This window comes from Crinia signifera, chromosome 5 (assembly GCF_055691185.1).
Source record: "Crinia signifera chromosome 5, ASM5569118v1, whole genome shotgun sequence".
NCBI lineage: Eukaryota > Metazoa > Chordata > Amphibia > Anura > Myobatrachidae > Crinia > Crinia signifera.
Window position 1 is genome coordinate 69,966,354 of NC_139221.1, and position 14,548 is coordinate 69,980,901.

Sequence of the window (14,548 nt, forward strand, 5' to 3'; positions counted from 1 at the left end):
AGGAAACAATGTTAAATGGCCCACAGAGGCCAAATAGCCACCCTGAAGTGTGAAATGGCCCCCACAATTGTTAACGCCACCCCACGATCAACGTCAACCCGAAGCGTGGCGAGCGCAGCGAGCCCGCGAGGGGCGGCGGTACGCGTCCTATGACCTTTTCATACCCCCACTATCCACGTTGGCGTGGAGTTGAGAATAGAATAGTGTGGCGAGCGCAGCGAGCCACCGAGCCCGAAGCGTGGCGAGCGCAGCGAGCCCCGCGAGGGGACGCGGATACCTGTGAAGCCCGCGAAGGGACGCGTTTACCTGTGAAGGTATCCGCGTCCCCTCGCCACGCTGCGCTCGCCACACTATTCTATTCTCAACTCCACGCCGACGTGGATAGTGGGGGTATGAAAAGGTCGTAGGACGCGTACCGCCGCCCCTCGCGGGCTCGCTACGCTTCGGGTTGACGTTGATCGTGGTGTGGCGTTAACAATTGTGGGGGCCATTTCACACTTCAGGGTGGCTATTTGGCCTCTGTGGGCCATTTAACATTGTTTCCTATGGAAAAATCGTGTCAATTGAGGCATTGAACAGTAAAATCGGGTCAATTGAGAAATTTAACATTGTTCCCTATGGGAAATCGCGGGCATCGCGTCGGTCACGTCGCACCCAATTTTTAGTGCATTCAATGCCCACGATTTTTTTTACCTGCGATGCCCACAATCAAAATCGTGGGCGCCGTGCTAGGTAAAGAGTACCGAATTAATTTTAATAGCTGCAGTATAACCTCAACAACTTCCGTGGTATATGTACTTTTAGCATTTAAAAAACGCTGTACTGCCATAAGCCCAAAGGCATGTGAGATAGAGGTTTAGATCTATTGCTGCCAACCATGTACCTTTTGATACAGGTGATAAATTATTCAATTTATTCAAAAAACTTGTGGTGTCTAGCAAAAAACTGTCTTCTCTCTGGATTAAGTTCTGAAATACCGAATCCAGAAAAATGGCCACTGGTTGGAATAACGACTCACGGGCTGCAAATATTGGTCTGCCAGGAGGATCCATGAGGCTTTTATGTATCTTATGGATGGTATAAAAATTTGGCACCACTGGGAATGCTGGAATCAGTAAATCTTTAATTGTTGGGGAGATAAAGCCTATTTCCACTGCTCTCTTCAAAATAGATGACAAGTCATTCCTACACCTATTCGTAGGGTCTCTTGAAAGTTTGACATAAAGAGTTCTGTCTGCTAATTGTCTTTCTGGCTCCTGGAAGTACCATATATACTCGAGTATAAGCCTACTTTTTCAGAACGTTTTTTATGCTGAAAAAGCCCCCCTCGGCTTATATTTGAGTGAGGGTCCCACTTGAGTCAATAAGTTTTCCCAGTTTTTTTTTGTAAAATTAGGTCCCTCGGCTTATATTCGGGTCGACTTATACTCGAGTATATATGGTAGTCTGGCAGGTCCTGGAGGACGGTGCCTCCGCCTTTGTCGGTGGAACGAATTACCAGCGATGGATGGTTAGCTAAAGTTTTTAAGGCTTCTCGTTCCAAGACTGTAAGGTTAGGATGTACTGTCCTGGTGGCTTTTGACATATAGTCTACATCTTGTTCCACCATCCTCATGAAGGTCTTTATACTGGCATTGTTGCTCAATGGTTCAAATGATGAAGGAGTTTTGAATTGTGTTAATTGCGAAGGAGCTGGCATATCCAAATTGGGTCCTGGTGGATTTTGAACCTGCTGGGCATCTTTATAAAATTCTTTCAATTTTAATTTACGCTGCAAGGCATTTTTCTCAATGCTCCAATTGGTCTGGTTAAAATTGACTGATGGGAGAAATGATAAACCTTTTCGAGACTAAATTCGCTATCAGATAATTCATGGGAGGAAAGGTTAAATATTAAGTTGTCTTTTGTTTCGGAGGGATCCGCTGCGGATCTACATTATATGTGGCACTAGTCAGAAACAGTGAATAAATGTTTACTTGTTTTTATCCATTTTATTGATTTATTGTATGTAAAGCCACACAGTGGTACACTCAGCGCACCAATATTCTCTTCTTTTTCCATATATTTATATACAGTATATATATAAATCCGGATAGAAAAACGGCAATCAAGAGACTGGTAGTAGTGAAAATAACCTTGCATATATTTTTTGAAACCATGAAACATTGACTGTTTGGTGGCATTTATAAAAATCAGTTGTTAATTACCGTCCAGAAGACACCTGATATATGTATATGCAGAAGGCACCCAGCAATCAATGGGTGCTCTATGGCAATCAGACTGTGAACAACCCTACAGAACTGCTGCCTCCACATCCCTCACTATCTGAGTAGTATGCAAATCATCAGGTTTGTGTACATGTCTGAATTAGGCCGTAGACTGTAAATTCTATGAATAGGTCTATAGTTTAGTTTATTAGATGCACAATTTTTATGTAAATACTAATTAACCCAATGTAAGTGGTTATATATTTATTCCCAACTGTATTTATGTGAGAATTGGCCGTTGCAGTAGGCTATATGCACTTTGTGTTGCACCAAGCAGATTCTCGCCATGAGACTAAATGAAACCATACTTTCTATACTGTGAATCAACTGTAAAAATAAAGTGCTGAAAGCAAGGTTTGTTAAACCGTACACCGCAGGCTTACCTTGAGGTATTGTGACTGGAACGGATCCAAGTATTAAGATTAAGAATTAAATCAACCAATGCTATTTTGCTATATAGCTGGAGTTTATTTTATGTTTAAAACCTCTTTACGGTCTATTTCATTTCCGTGATAGTAAAGAATACTGTGCGGCGGGAATGTGGGTGGCTGAGAGAATTAAGGGACCTGTTCAATGTACATCCAGACGGAAACAGTCTTACTGTTAGCATGTTGTGCGCTCCGACATCCTTACGTAAATAGACCAGACAGAAACAGATTTTCTCAGACTTCTTTTGCTACAAAACGATCATCTTTCATACTGCAGATGAATCATTAGAATAGCAGGACAATAGCTTACAAGGCAATATATATTAAAGGACCACCAAGCATTCACTATAACTCACTTGACTTAATATAAATTCTTGAGCTTTTTACAAATAGTTTTATAAGTTCCCACAACTTCATAAACCTTGTATCAGGCTTCATATTCACACGTGCTGTATAGCTAAGTAACAGACATTGGTCTGATCGTCATTTCAGAATCAGAAGGCTCAGCGTAAGGAAATCTTCCCGCCAAATTATTGCTTTGCCTCAGGTACTTTATCTTCCAACTCTACCATCATTAAATATATGTATGTATTTTAAAGGGTATAAAGTGTATGTGCTCCCTCTCCTATATAGTGTAGTATTCAGGCTAACCACAAAATAGCACAACATAAACTATAAATGGTACCCTTACTATAGGTCCTATAATTGTTTAGTTGTGAATCAAGTCCCCAAAAAAGGTTTATTATCTAACTTTTTATAATTTTTTATTTTAATAAGTGTTTTAAATTCTAAAGCTAATACACTATGACATATTTTCTTCAGGGTTTATTCATACCAGAGATCGGTCACACTCCAGAGTTTGAAATAAAGTTTTTGACCGCTGTAGTGTCTATCGCGGCTGTCGCTGAGGTCCGCTCATGTTGTCTCGGCACAGCTCTCTCAGCAGTATCTTGCTGACCTTATTTGTGGCCCCCAGCAGAGTTCTGATCTCTGCATGGGCACAGTTATGTTGGATTCCATCAATTTATAGTTTTAAGCCACGAGCGCTGCTCAGAGTCAGCTGACTGCAGCATCCACTGAGGGAACCCTGGTACCTATAAAGAGAGCTTCCTGGACACTCGCTTTTCCTGAAGTTACAGCTCTGTGCCAAGCTCCCTGCTACTCTGTATCAGTTTCGTTTCAGTTCGTCCAAATCCTGCTTCAGTTTGGTTTCTACTACTGTAGTCTCTGCTTCACCGCAGTTCTACAGTTCCAGTCTGGTTCTACGGAGGTGCTGCAATATTAATACTGGCAAGGTTCCAGTCCGGTTTCCAATCTGGTTTCAATCCAACCACCAATTCAGTTCCAGCCAGGTCACCATCTGGTCCCAGGCTGGCCATCTATCTTGTTCCAGTCTAGTTGTCAATCCAGCTCCATTACAATTATCATTCCAGATCCAGTCCGGCTTCCACTGCAGTTCTAGCACATCTCTCATCCAGTTCCCAATCTGATCATCTATATAGTCATCGCTATCCTATGCACTACTTGGATGGACTATTAGCTTCTGTACTTAGTACACTGTTAGGTTTTGTACACTATTATCAAACTAAGATGCAAAATTATGTGACTCTATAAGGGTAGATGTACGAGGACACATATGTAATGAAGAATTCATTCTGATTGGTCAAGTTCAAATAATACAATATTGATATAGGACTGAGAATATAGGAATGCAAAACTGACTAGGCGAGGGGGGGGTGTCACCACCAAGTAGGTCAACAAACATTAGGTCAACACCACTTTGTCGACCTGCAGGTAGGTCAACGTGACTTTAGGGCGACATGCAGGAAAGTCGACATGACATTAGGTCGACGTGGGTTAGGTCGACATGGTCATTAGGTCTACATGGGGAAAGTTGACATTCAAAAGGTCAACATGGGGTTTTTTGAACTTTTTTTTGAGCCGACATGTGCCGACAGGTGGTATTTCATGTCACACCATCCACTAGGGCGTAGCGGGAGAATAAAATAGTGTGCCGAGCGTAGAAAGGCACCTTGCCCGAATTATTGCGAATGTAGTGAGTCATACGAGGGGACGCGGTGCTACATTTTAGTGTTTATGTTGACTGTGTCGACATTCGGTGGGGAAAAAACCATGTCGACTTTTTACCCATGTTGACCTAATTACTCTTTCTACCTTACCCATGTCGACCTAATGACCCTGTCAACCTAATGACCCTGTCGACCTAACCTATGTCAACATTTAGTCAGTTCGACCTTTCTGCATGTCGACCTTAAGCCATGTCGACCTAGTGGTGTCAACCTAATGCTTGTCGTCCTACTTGCTGGTGACGTAATGATCCAAACCCACTAGAAGATGTGTGACTGCAGCAGCATGTGATGTCATTACTGTGAAAATGTTTGACAGCAGACTATGATGTACAGTATGGATAGGTGGGTGCAGTGTAATACGAATATTGGGAGCAGTGATAAATGCACACTAATGCTGGCCACACATCAGACCAGCTTTCCTCCAACCATCCAACTAGTTGGTTGGATGGAATAAAAACCTGGTACTGGATAGGAGCAAATTTAATTTGTAATTAATTCATTTGTTTCCCAAATCTGAAAATGGACAACAACTGTCACTCAAACAGGGTACTGTCGTTGGACCTATTTGACTTAAACAATTTCACTGAATGTACAGTAATTATTTGGATTGTAATATTTAATGGGAATCATATGATATGGGTGGTTACAGAAACAGGGTGATAATATGAATTCATGGTAGCAGAGAAGGTGTACTGTCAGTGGCGTAACTACAATTGGGGCGCCACCCGCCACTGAAATGTGTGTGCCTCCCCCTCCCCCCAATCACCCACACTTACCCCCTCACCATTGCATCTTCTGCCACGACAATCCGTTGCGGTCCCGGCTTCCTGAACTTGCTGCCGTCTTCAGTCCCAGCACTCCTGCTCCTCTCTCTGAATGTCACATCCAAAATGGCCGCCGCCTTACAGCAGACCATTATTTAGGATGCAAGAGGAAGTTGCTGCCTCCTCTAGCATCCTTAATAACTGTCTGCTGTGAAGGGGCGGCCATTTTACAAATGACAGGAGGACAGGAGGAAGAGGAGCACTGGGACTCAGTGCAGCGGACACTGCGGGCATCAGTAATTCGGCGGCGGCAATAGCTTCTGCAGACCCCACGGCGCCCAAACTTACCTAGTGCCTCTAAGCGACCGTGGGGTCTGCAGAGCTATTGCTACGCCACTGTGTACTGTGCATAGCAAATTTTCGACAAACTAAAAGAATTGTGATGACATAATCTGGCCAATGTATACTGCATCCATGTTTGTGCAATGCTGTATATGTGATGATGATTGCACATATTGGATCCAAATAACATGGAGTGGGCAAGTATCCTCTGCTAGCATGTCTCCAATCGGGTCCCAGTCATTGCTAGAAAACCAGGCACTGTATCACACCGCTGCTGGGGATTCTGGCTTAGCCTCCCTGCTGGTTATAGTTTCTGTCTCAGAGCAGTTACTTTCCCTGATGTAGTTCCAGGTGTATATTCTGCCAGTACTGAAATCTGGCCTTGTTCCTGTCTTGTCATTGTTTGCTGAATCCCAGCCTGTACTAAGCCTGCCTTGCCCTGGGTTTGTTTCCAAGTCTTTCTAGGAAGACATTGGAAAGTTGAGAAGCTAAGATTTGATACATATTGAAACAAGTCATAACTTATATATAATAATAATGGAGGACAAGAGAGATAGAAGTGGAACAGAAGAGAACAGGGCAGGCTTGCCTACCCTCCCGGAATGGCCGGGACCCTCCCAGAAATCGGGTCCTTCTCCCGGCCCCCGGGAAGGTGGGCAAGTCTCCCGCATTCTGGGATTTGCCCCGCTCGTCCCTTGCCCGCTGGTTAAAATTACATGAAATCGTGGGTCCGCGGGGAGGGGCGGGGCTTAAATTACGCCATTTCCCGGAGAGGTGAAGATGAAAGTAGGCAAGTATGGAACAGGGTAGCGTATTAAAGAAAGGGAGAACAGTGGTTTGTGTAAGAGAGATAGCAGGAGAACCGAGGTGGTAAAGGCAGATATAGAATGGGGGTGTCCAGGGACAGAGAGCGAGAAAGAAAGAAACCAAGGGAACTGGGTGTTTGGGAAGGAGATCATTTTAGAGTGATAGAGACCAGGATAGTGACCCAGGGAATGATAGGTTTATATCATTAGTATTTATAGCCCCAACATGAAATAGAGAAAATTGTGTAATCTCCTGGGTTAAACCAGCACAAAATACAATATACTGCCTATGGTGGCCAGAAATTCATCAAGCACCTAACTTATCATTTTTCTGACTATATATTGCAAATAGACCCATAAATCAGAATTATGACACAATAAAGACCACATTGTGCTGCTTTATTGACACTATCGTAATATGTGGAGGGTATGTGAGTGTGTGTCTGTGGGCCTTACTCTAGTTCACTCTTTCTGACAAAATCCTTCTTAGATGGACAAAACCATGTGCACTGCAGGCGGGCAGATGTAAAATGTGCAGAGAGAATTGGGTGAGTTATTTTGTTTCTGTGCAGGGTAAATACTGGCTGCTTTATTTTTACACTGCAATATAGATCTCACTTTGAAGTAAAACCCCACCCAAATCTAATTATCTCTGCACACGTTACATCTGCCCCACCTGCAGTGCACATGGTTTTGTCGATCTTAGAAGGATTTTGTCAGAAAGAGTGAACTAGAATAAGGCCCTGTGTGTGTGTCTTGTGTGTTTCAGCATTAAGCACACTGCAACTATAAGGAATGCTAAAACTGTAATTGTAGAGGACATTGTTAATAATAAAAAGGTCACAGTACAGTATCTAATTGCTAAATAGAGATACACCATACATTTTTGTTCAGTATTATCAAAACAGTCATAAATGACATGTATATTATATATCATCTACAAACCTGGTATCACTGTCAATCTGGAATGCATTTCCATAGGGGAAAAAAAACTCTTACAACCTTCTTTGTTGTATTTTCTTGCTGGCTCATTTTATCAACATCTGTTATGTTTATACAATATGAATTAAAACCCAGGAATGCTGTTTGTACTCTGCTACTTTTGTTGAAAATGTAAAGTATCGGGATTGGCAATGTTTATGTAAATCAGTGCGGCTGACACAGCCATCATAAACAAATGATTTAAATATAACAAACACATTGTTCGCAGAGGAAATGTTTGTTTATGTATTTGGCTCTGTCCTTACCAGATTGATGAAGAGTTGCTGATACCGGGGGTCTGTGGAGTACTTGTTAAGCAATGTGTTCATTCGATCCACTGCATGCAGCTTTTCCACTGTTACCTGGGTGAGAACGGATTTGTGGGAAACAAAGACATGATCACTTTCCCAGCATCCAGAATATGCCAGCACATTGCAAAAGATGAGCAGTCATTTAGGCACATTATTTTAGATAAAGCCGTTACATATTGTGTAGTGGGTCTCCATAGCTTTCATGTAGTGCCAAATGGCAGGTAAATGTCTTATTAATTAATATAATTTGAGACACTACCTTCTGCTTTTTATTTCCAGTACTCTGAGATTCACATTAGGCTTTCATTGGGGATGCGGTCAATTTGCCGGCGGTCGGGATCCCGGCGTTCAGAATCCCGACACTGGAATCCCGACCGCCGAAATCCCGAAACTTTCTCCCTCCGTGGGTGTCCACGACACCCATAGAGGGAGAATAAAATAGCGAGGCACCGGGCCCGCTGCGTGGCGAGCGCAGCGAGCCTGCAAGGGGGGGCGATCCACGTCCCCCCCCATGTCGGGATTTCGGCGGTCGGGATTCCAGTGTCGGGATTCCTACCGCCGGGATCCCGACCGCCGGGATTACGTATCGGATCCTTTCATTGGGTCAGTGAATATGGCTTTATGGAAATCTATTAAACATGATCAGGAGGCAGAAGCCAGCATTACATGCAGCCCAGTCTCAGAGGACAGCCAGCATCACTGGGGATGAGGGGAGGGAAATCCATGTAGAGCTACGCCGTTTTAATTTAGGACACATCATTTTGCCACACACCTTTGGGGAGGGGTGGTGGGGAGGGACATACTGTGTGGTTGAAACAGGGAGCTGCTCCCTTTATTTGCTAATGGAAGGGGCAGAAGTCAAAATGCACCTGAATGGCTGGGCATTGAGAGGCAGGGCTGCCACCTGCAGCCATCACATTGCTGCTGTCCAATACTAGGGTGGGGGAGGCACCTGCTGGGAGGGGCTTATGTACTGGTACAAACTGCAGCACCTTCAAAATGAATGCAATCCATGGGTGAGAAAGGAAGGGGTGCTGCTCTTCCCAGGAATACGCTCGCTGCCTATGTCCTGTGCCCCCAGCACACCCACTGTCCAGTATCACTTCTGCCTCTCTATTGGTTAGCTGTCCTCCCGTGCCCTCTGAGCAGTGAATGGTTCCTATACTACAGAACTGAGGCAGCTTACCGAGCACCTGAGACGCAGCACGTCTCTGTACCCCCAGAACAATTCCCCTCAGAAACATGCAAAGGGATGTGTAACGAGAACACATCCCCTTGCATGCCTCCACATGGTGACATTGGTGACCATCGAATGATTTCTCCTACCTTCGCAAATAGAAGTCAGTGAAATGTGACTTTTATTTGCGAGCGAACGCGGGATGGGTGGCTGTGTCAGCCACACGCCCCCGGCAGGCATCGGCCTGCTGTGTACCCATGGGAACACCTAGCGTTTTCATGGGGATGCCCATAAAATGCTGGGTGTACCCATGGCCCATCGCTGTCTCCGCCCCAGGCCCTCCCTCCGTATTTGTATAGTTTCAGATATTATGATTGATTGACATGTTATCACACCCACTTTCACGGCTCAAACATTAACACTTTTTTCAAACAGATTTATACACCAACTGATGCCCCAACCACATCTTAGCTCCTCCCACAATATCCACAGTGAGGAGTGCCAAAATCCATATTCGCTTATCAAAAAATGAGGTTTAAGCCCACCCTCCCCACAGAGATATGGGGGAGCCACACTGCCTAATGACCCAACTTCTTCTCTTGGGATCAGGGTATGGACTGGGCACTTGAATGATACATTATGCATATCTTCCAATATACTTCATATGACTACAGTATATTTTCTATAGCGCAATGGTGCTATTAATCTGGTTCATTGCATGCCCTATTTACTATGCTATATATTTATCAAGGCGACCAGCCCAAGCACAATTTAATGGTTAGTCAAACCTCTGTGCTAGCTGACCACACCCTATAGTATGAGCACCCAACCACTGTACTCCCCTAGTAGGTCCTTGTGGAATTGTATATATTCCCTTTAAGATGACAGCACTGCACTTGTGCCAAAGAAAACAGAATGTGCCTGTAGCATCTTGACTTCAACTTTGTACATGTAGAAAAAATAAACTAAAGAACGGATACAAATATGAAATCTGATTTCAGAACAATCAGCACTGTCCTCCTGTGTCCATGCAGACAATGTGTTACTTATCAATGCTTTGCTTTTATTGTGCTTTTCATTCTTTTTTTTTTCTTTTGCTTGTGGTACTACTGATATATATCTGTAAAGAACAAGCACTTTTGGCCTGATACAGAACTGAAGGCTTGTCTGCGTCTGTCTGTTTCCCACTGCACAGGCTCTGAAAAGTGGTGCTGAGAGAAGCTACAGTAAGCTAGAGGAATGCTGAGGATCTGGCCTGGATTCAGTGGAAACCTACGTTTTAAATGTGTGTACAGTGGACCTATTGCAGATTTTTAGGTAAATTGGGCAAATGTGGCCATACAGTATGTCTACCCCTATTTGTATGCTTGTTTTGCTAGTCATCTTCACCAGTGTGCACTTCCCAGTACCCTACACTAGGTACTTAGCATGCATATTTTTGCTTGCATCTAACTCTGCAACAGTATGTACAGAGAGAGAGAGAACTCTCAGGGGAGAACCTCCACTTGAGTAATGGATACAGCCATATCATAATTCATAAACTGTGGACTTACCATATGTGCATGGTGATATTCTATGCATCCAATACTTATCTATACTTAACGTGAAACCTGTGCTAGGGTTAGGACTCTGCATTATCAGTTCTCTCTGGGAGAAGCCTTTAGAGCAGGCATGTCCAACGTTGGCCCTCCAGATGTTGTGAAACTACACATCCCAGCATGCTTTGCAATAGTTTTAGCATTCTCTAATAGCAAAACTGTGGCAAAGCATGCTGGGATGTGTAGTTTCACAACATCTGGAGGGCCAACATTGGACATGCCTGCTTTAGAGTATACAGTACACTGCTTGTACCCACAGTACTACATTAATAGTAACATGTATTGATTTGTAAGGAAAAAATATGTCTATAGACAATTAAGGAGGCCCTGTCCTAGGTGGTGGGTGGGCCTATATTATGGCCCTGCATCACGTTGGCTTGGCATGCTGTGAACATCACAGCTTACCATGCCATTGAGATGTCGCCCCGCCAAATACCTGCCCAGTTCTGAGTGTTACTGAATCAGGGCCTATGTGCAAACAAATGGGGGCAGGTATAATTATGCACCAGACTCCACATGCGGTTTTGGCTGTGGAGCCAAACTTATGACCAGAAGTTTATAGCGCATTGGAGCAGATAGAAATCAGCATGTGTACAATGCTTTCAGCTAAATCCTATAATCCATCTAGATTTACATAATGCAACGGATAATTACAAGAATATTGTTAGTTTGAACCTCATGTTGCATTCAATTATCTTTTACATTTCCTTGTGTGAAACTATAGTAACTACTATAATCAGCGCGAGTCTCCCTCCACAAACAACAACCATGGAGCCAGAATAAAAGAATAACAAAATCAGAAGCTGAATAACAACCCAAGGAGACCACTACATACTGGGACTAGAATGTGCCTGTAGCATCTTGAATTCAACTTTGTACATTTAGTAAAAAATAAACTAACAAACGGATACAAATATGAAATCTGATTTCAGAACAATCAGCACTGTCCCCCTGTGTCCATGCAGACAATGTGTTACTTATCAATGCTTTGCTTTTATTGTGCTTTTCATTATTTTGCTTGTGGTACTATTGAAATATATCTGTAAAGAACAAGCACTTTTGGCCTGATACAGAACTGAAGGCTTGTCTGCGTCTGTCAGGTTCCCACTGCACAGGCTCTGAAAAGTGGTGCTGAGAGAAGCTACAGTAAGCTAGAGGAATGCTGAGGATCTGGCCTGGATTCAATGGAGACATATGTTTAAAATGTGTTTACAGTGGACCTATTGCAGATTTTTAGGTAAATTGGGCAAATGTGCCCATCCCCATACAGTATGTCTACCCCTATTTGTATGTTTGTTTTGCTAGTCATCTTCACCAGTGTGCACTTGCCCCTACCCTACACTAGGTACTTAGCATGCATATTTTTGCTTGCATCTAACTCTGCAACAGTACGTACGCAGAGAGAGAACTCTCAGGGGAGAACCTCCACTTGAGTAATGGATACAGCCATATCATACTTTATAAACTGTGGATTTACCATATGTATTTGGTGATATTCTATCCATCCAATAATTATCTATACTTAATGTGAAACCTGTGCTAGGGTTAGGACTCTGCATTATCTGTTCTCTCTGGGAGAAGCCTGTAGATCAGTGTTTTTCAACCACTGTGCCGTGGTACACTAGTGTGCCTTGAGCTGTTCTCAAGTGTGCTCCCAGATCTATAGATGCCCAAACCAGTTTACAGCCTCCACCAGTTCAACTGTTATTTACTGGTCTCTTCTTCTCATGTAAATGTCCAATGTATTTTATTTTTGTTACCTGTGGGGACCAGTGTGATTGTTTTTTATATGAAGGCCAATAGGTTTGTTTTTTTCCTGTGGGGGCCAATGTGTTTTCCCCTGTGGAGATCTCATGGTGTGCCTTGGCAATTTTAAAATCTTATTTAGTGTGCCGCAAGGTAAAAAGGTTGAAAATCACTGCTGTAGAGTATACAGTACACTGCAGAGCACTTCAGGGGGGTGGGGCTGAATGGTCTCACTGCTGAGGCCCGCCACTGTTCTGGCACGGTCCATGGGAAGGAGGTGGGGCTAAATGACACAAATTCACATAAATGTTGCCTACTCCCTCTATATGAAGCCATGAATCCCAGCTATAATGTCCTCATCCTGCACGCTTCACTATGAAGTGAGTGGGATGCAGGAGATTTAGCAACTCTTCAGGTGCAAGAGCGCCCCAAAAAATCAGTTGCGCCGTTGGAAAAGATGTTATGTACGGTTTGCAAACATTCACTCAAGTTATATCCAACATCAGCCGCAGTATATTCCACAATATCCCTCCGGCTTTTTGTTGGGTCATTGCAGATAAGCAAGGTTCCATCATTGTAAATTTGATAAGCAAATAGAACAGTTCCCTGACTCACCTCCTGGTAACGGAGTACAGCTCTGCACACATTATCGTCCTCCAGTGTTTGGAATATATGACTGTGGGAAAGAAGCATGAACAGCTCCAACCTGCACAAAACAAGTGGGGACAATAATAAAACTCCAGTGAAGGATTTACCATTATTACTAAACAGTCACAAAAGATTGATCCAATTATTGTTATTTATTCCACTATGTTCTCAGAGGTGTTTATACATTCGCCATAGGGAATATAAGACGACTGATGGACTATGTGGGGAAACTGCCATTTTTACTTATGACGACAGACAAGAAGCTACCAGGTAGCTGTATGAGCGCTGACAGAGGATGCTTTGTAAAGCTGCTACCACTGGGACTGAGTGGGTCCCAAAAAAGATATATAGAGAAAAGACAAAGAAAAGGTAGCGCTTGGACCAATGAGGATTACAATAAAAATATTATCATTTATTGGTGCACATAATTAAACACATTAAAAATTGAAAACTTAAAAACAAAATCAAAGTTCACTGCCCACAAAAAGCCACTACTGTCAATAGGTTTTCCAGGGGGAGGGGAAACCAAAAAATGGGGATCCGCTCCTATTGTGCCGCCAGATGAAAGACCAGGGGACCAGTTGGTGAAAACAGGGGACCAGTTGGTGAAAGCGGGGGATATTTGCTTCCCTTATCCAGGTTATAATTTAGAAGAGGTATAGTTACCAGTGCAGTCCTTATAATGCGTAGCTTGGGAGATCTTTAATCCTTTTGTGGATAGCGTGTCGGCTTTGTCTTCCCTTGATGCTGGAATTTGAAAAGGACCAAATGTAGCACTGTGGAAAGCTGGTTCGGTCCACTGGTGAGGGCGGCTGGTTGGATCCCAAACGAGTAAAGTGCAAGTGCGTGAAGTGGCAGTTAGGGGCAGGGGAGTAGAGCAGCTCCTGACGCGTTTCGCTGTCACACAGGGACAGCTTTTTCAAAGGTATATTTTTACTTATGACACACATTAACATCAAAATTACATAATGAATGCCTTGTTACATAGCAATCCTACATCAATAAATCCACATGTACCATATTCTGTCGAAAATGCATTCATTTATCATGATCAGTGCAGATTAGGGGCTAATTATTGCCTAATTAGTACGTGTTCTGCACTGGTATTCATCTGTTGTGGAAGGTAAAGCACATTTTACATCTTACGCTCAATGCTCCCCAGTGATAACTCTGCAAACAAGATTGTATATGTGCAGTAATAACATCATATTGATTTACATTTTCAGCATAAATAGTTATAATCTTACTTGGGCAGGAAAACTCCAATGAGGAGATTGCTCTGCGGCAAATATCAATGCTTTTGAATTATCGGTGGAGTCAGGAAAACACGTTGTATTCATGTGAATTTCAGTAGTGAGTGTCTCATAATGCCTGTAATACATGGGTCTTC

The 14,548-nt window shown here is 43.3% G+C and overlaps 2 protein-coding genes across 5 annotated transcripts in view; both read right to left on the reverse strand.

Annotated features, from left to right (window-relative positions):
* MCM4 (minichromosome maintenance complex component 4) overlaps positions 1–14,548 on the reverse strand; it is a 372,932-nt gene that overhangs the window by 146,453 nt on the left and 211,931 nt on the right. The gene's annotated exons all lie outside the window — the stretch shown is intronic.
* Positions 1–14,548, reverse strand: part of LOC146079479 (chloride channel protein C-like) — a 151,913-nt gene that overhangs the window by 4,866 nt on the left and 132,499 nt on the right. The window contains exons 15-17 of one of the 3 annotated variants that reach the window (XR_014474555.1): positions 13,825–14,055; positions 13,126–13,216; positions 8,002–8,040 (exon numbers count right to left, since the gene is read on the reverse strand). Coding sequence is in view for 2 of the 3 variants with exons in the window: in XM_083186248.1 (XP_083042374.1) it covers positions 13,836–14,055 (220 nt within the window). In the remaining variant the exon portion in view is untranslated. Of the gene's footprint in view, positions 1–7,944; positions 8,041–13,125; positions 13,217–13,711; positions 14,056–14,548 lie in introns of those variants that run through there. The other 2 variants (XM_083186247.1, XM_083186248.1) reach the window with 2 other exon arrangements.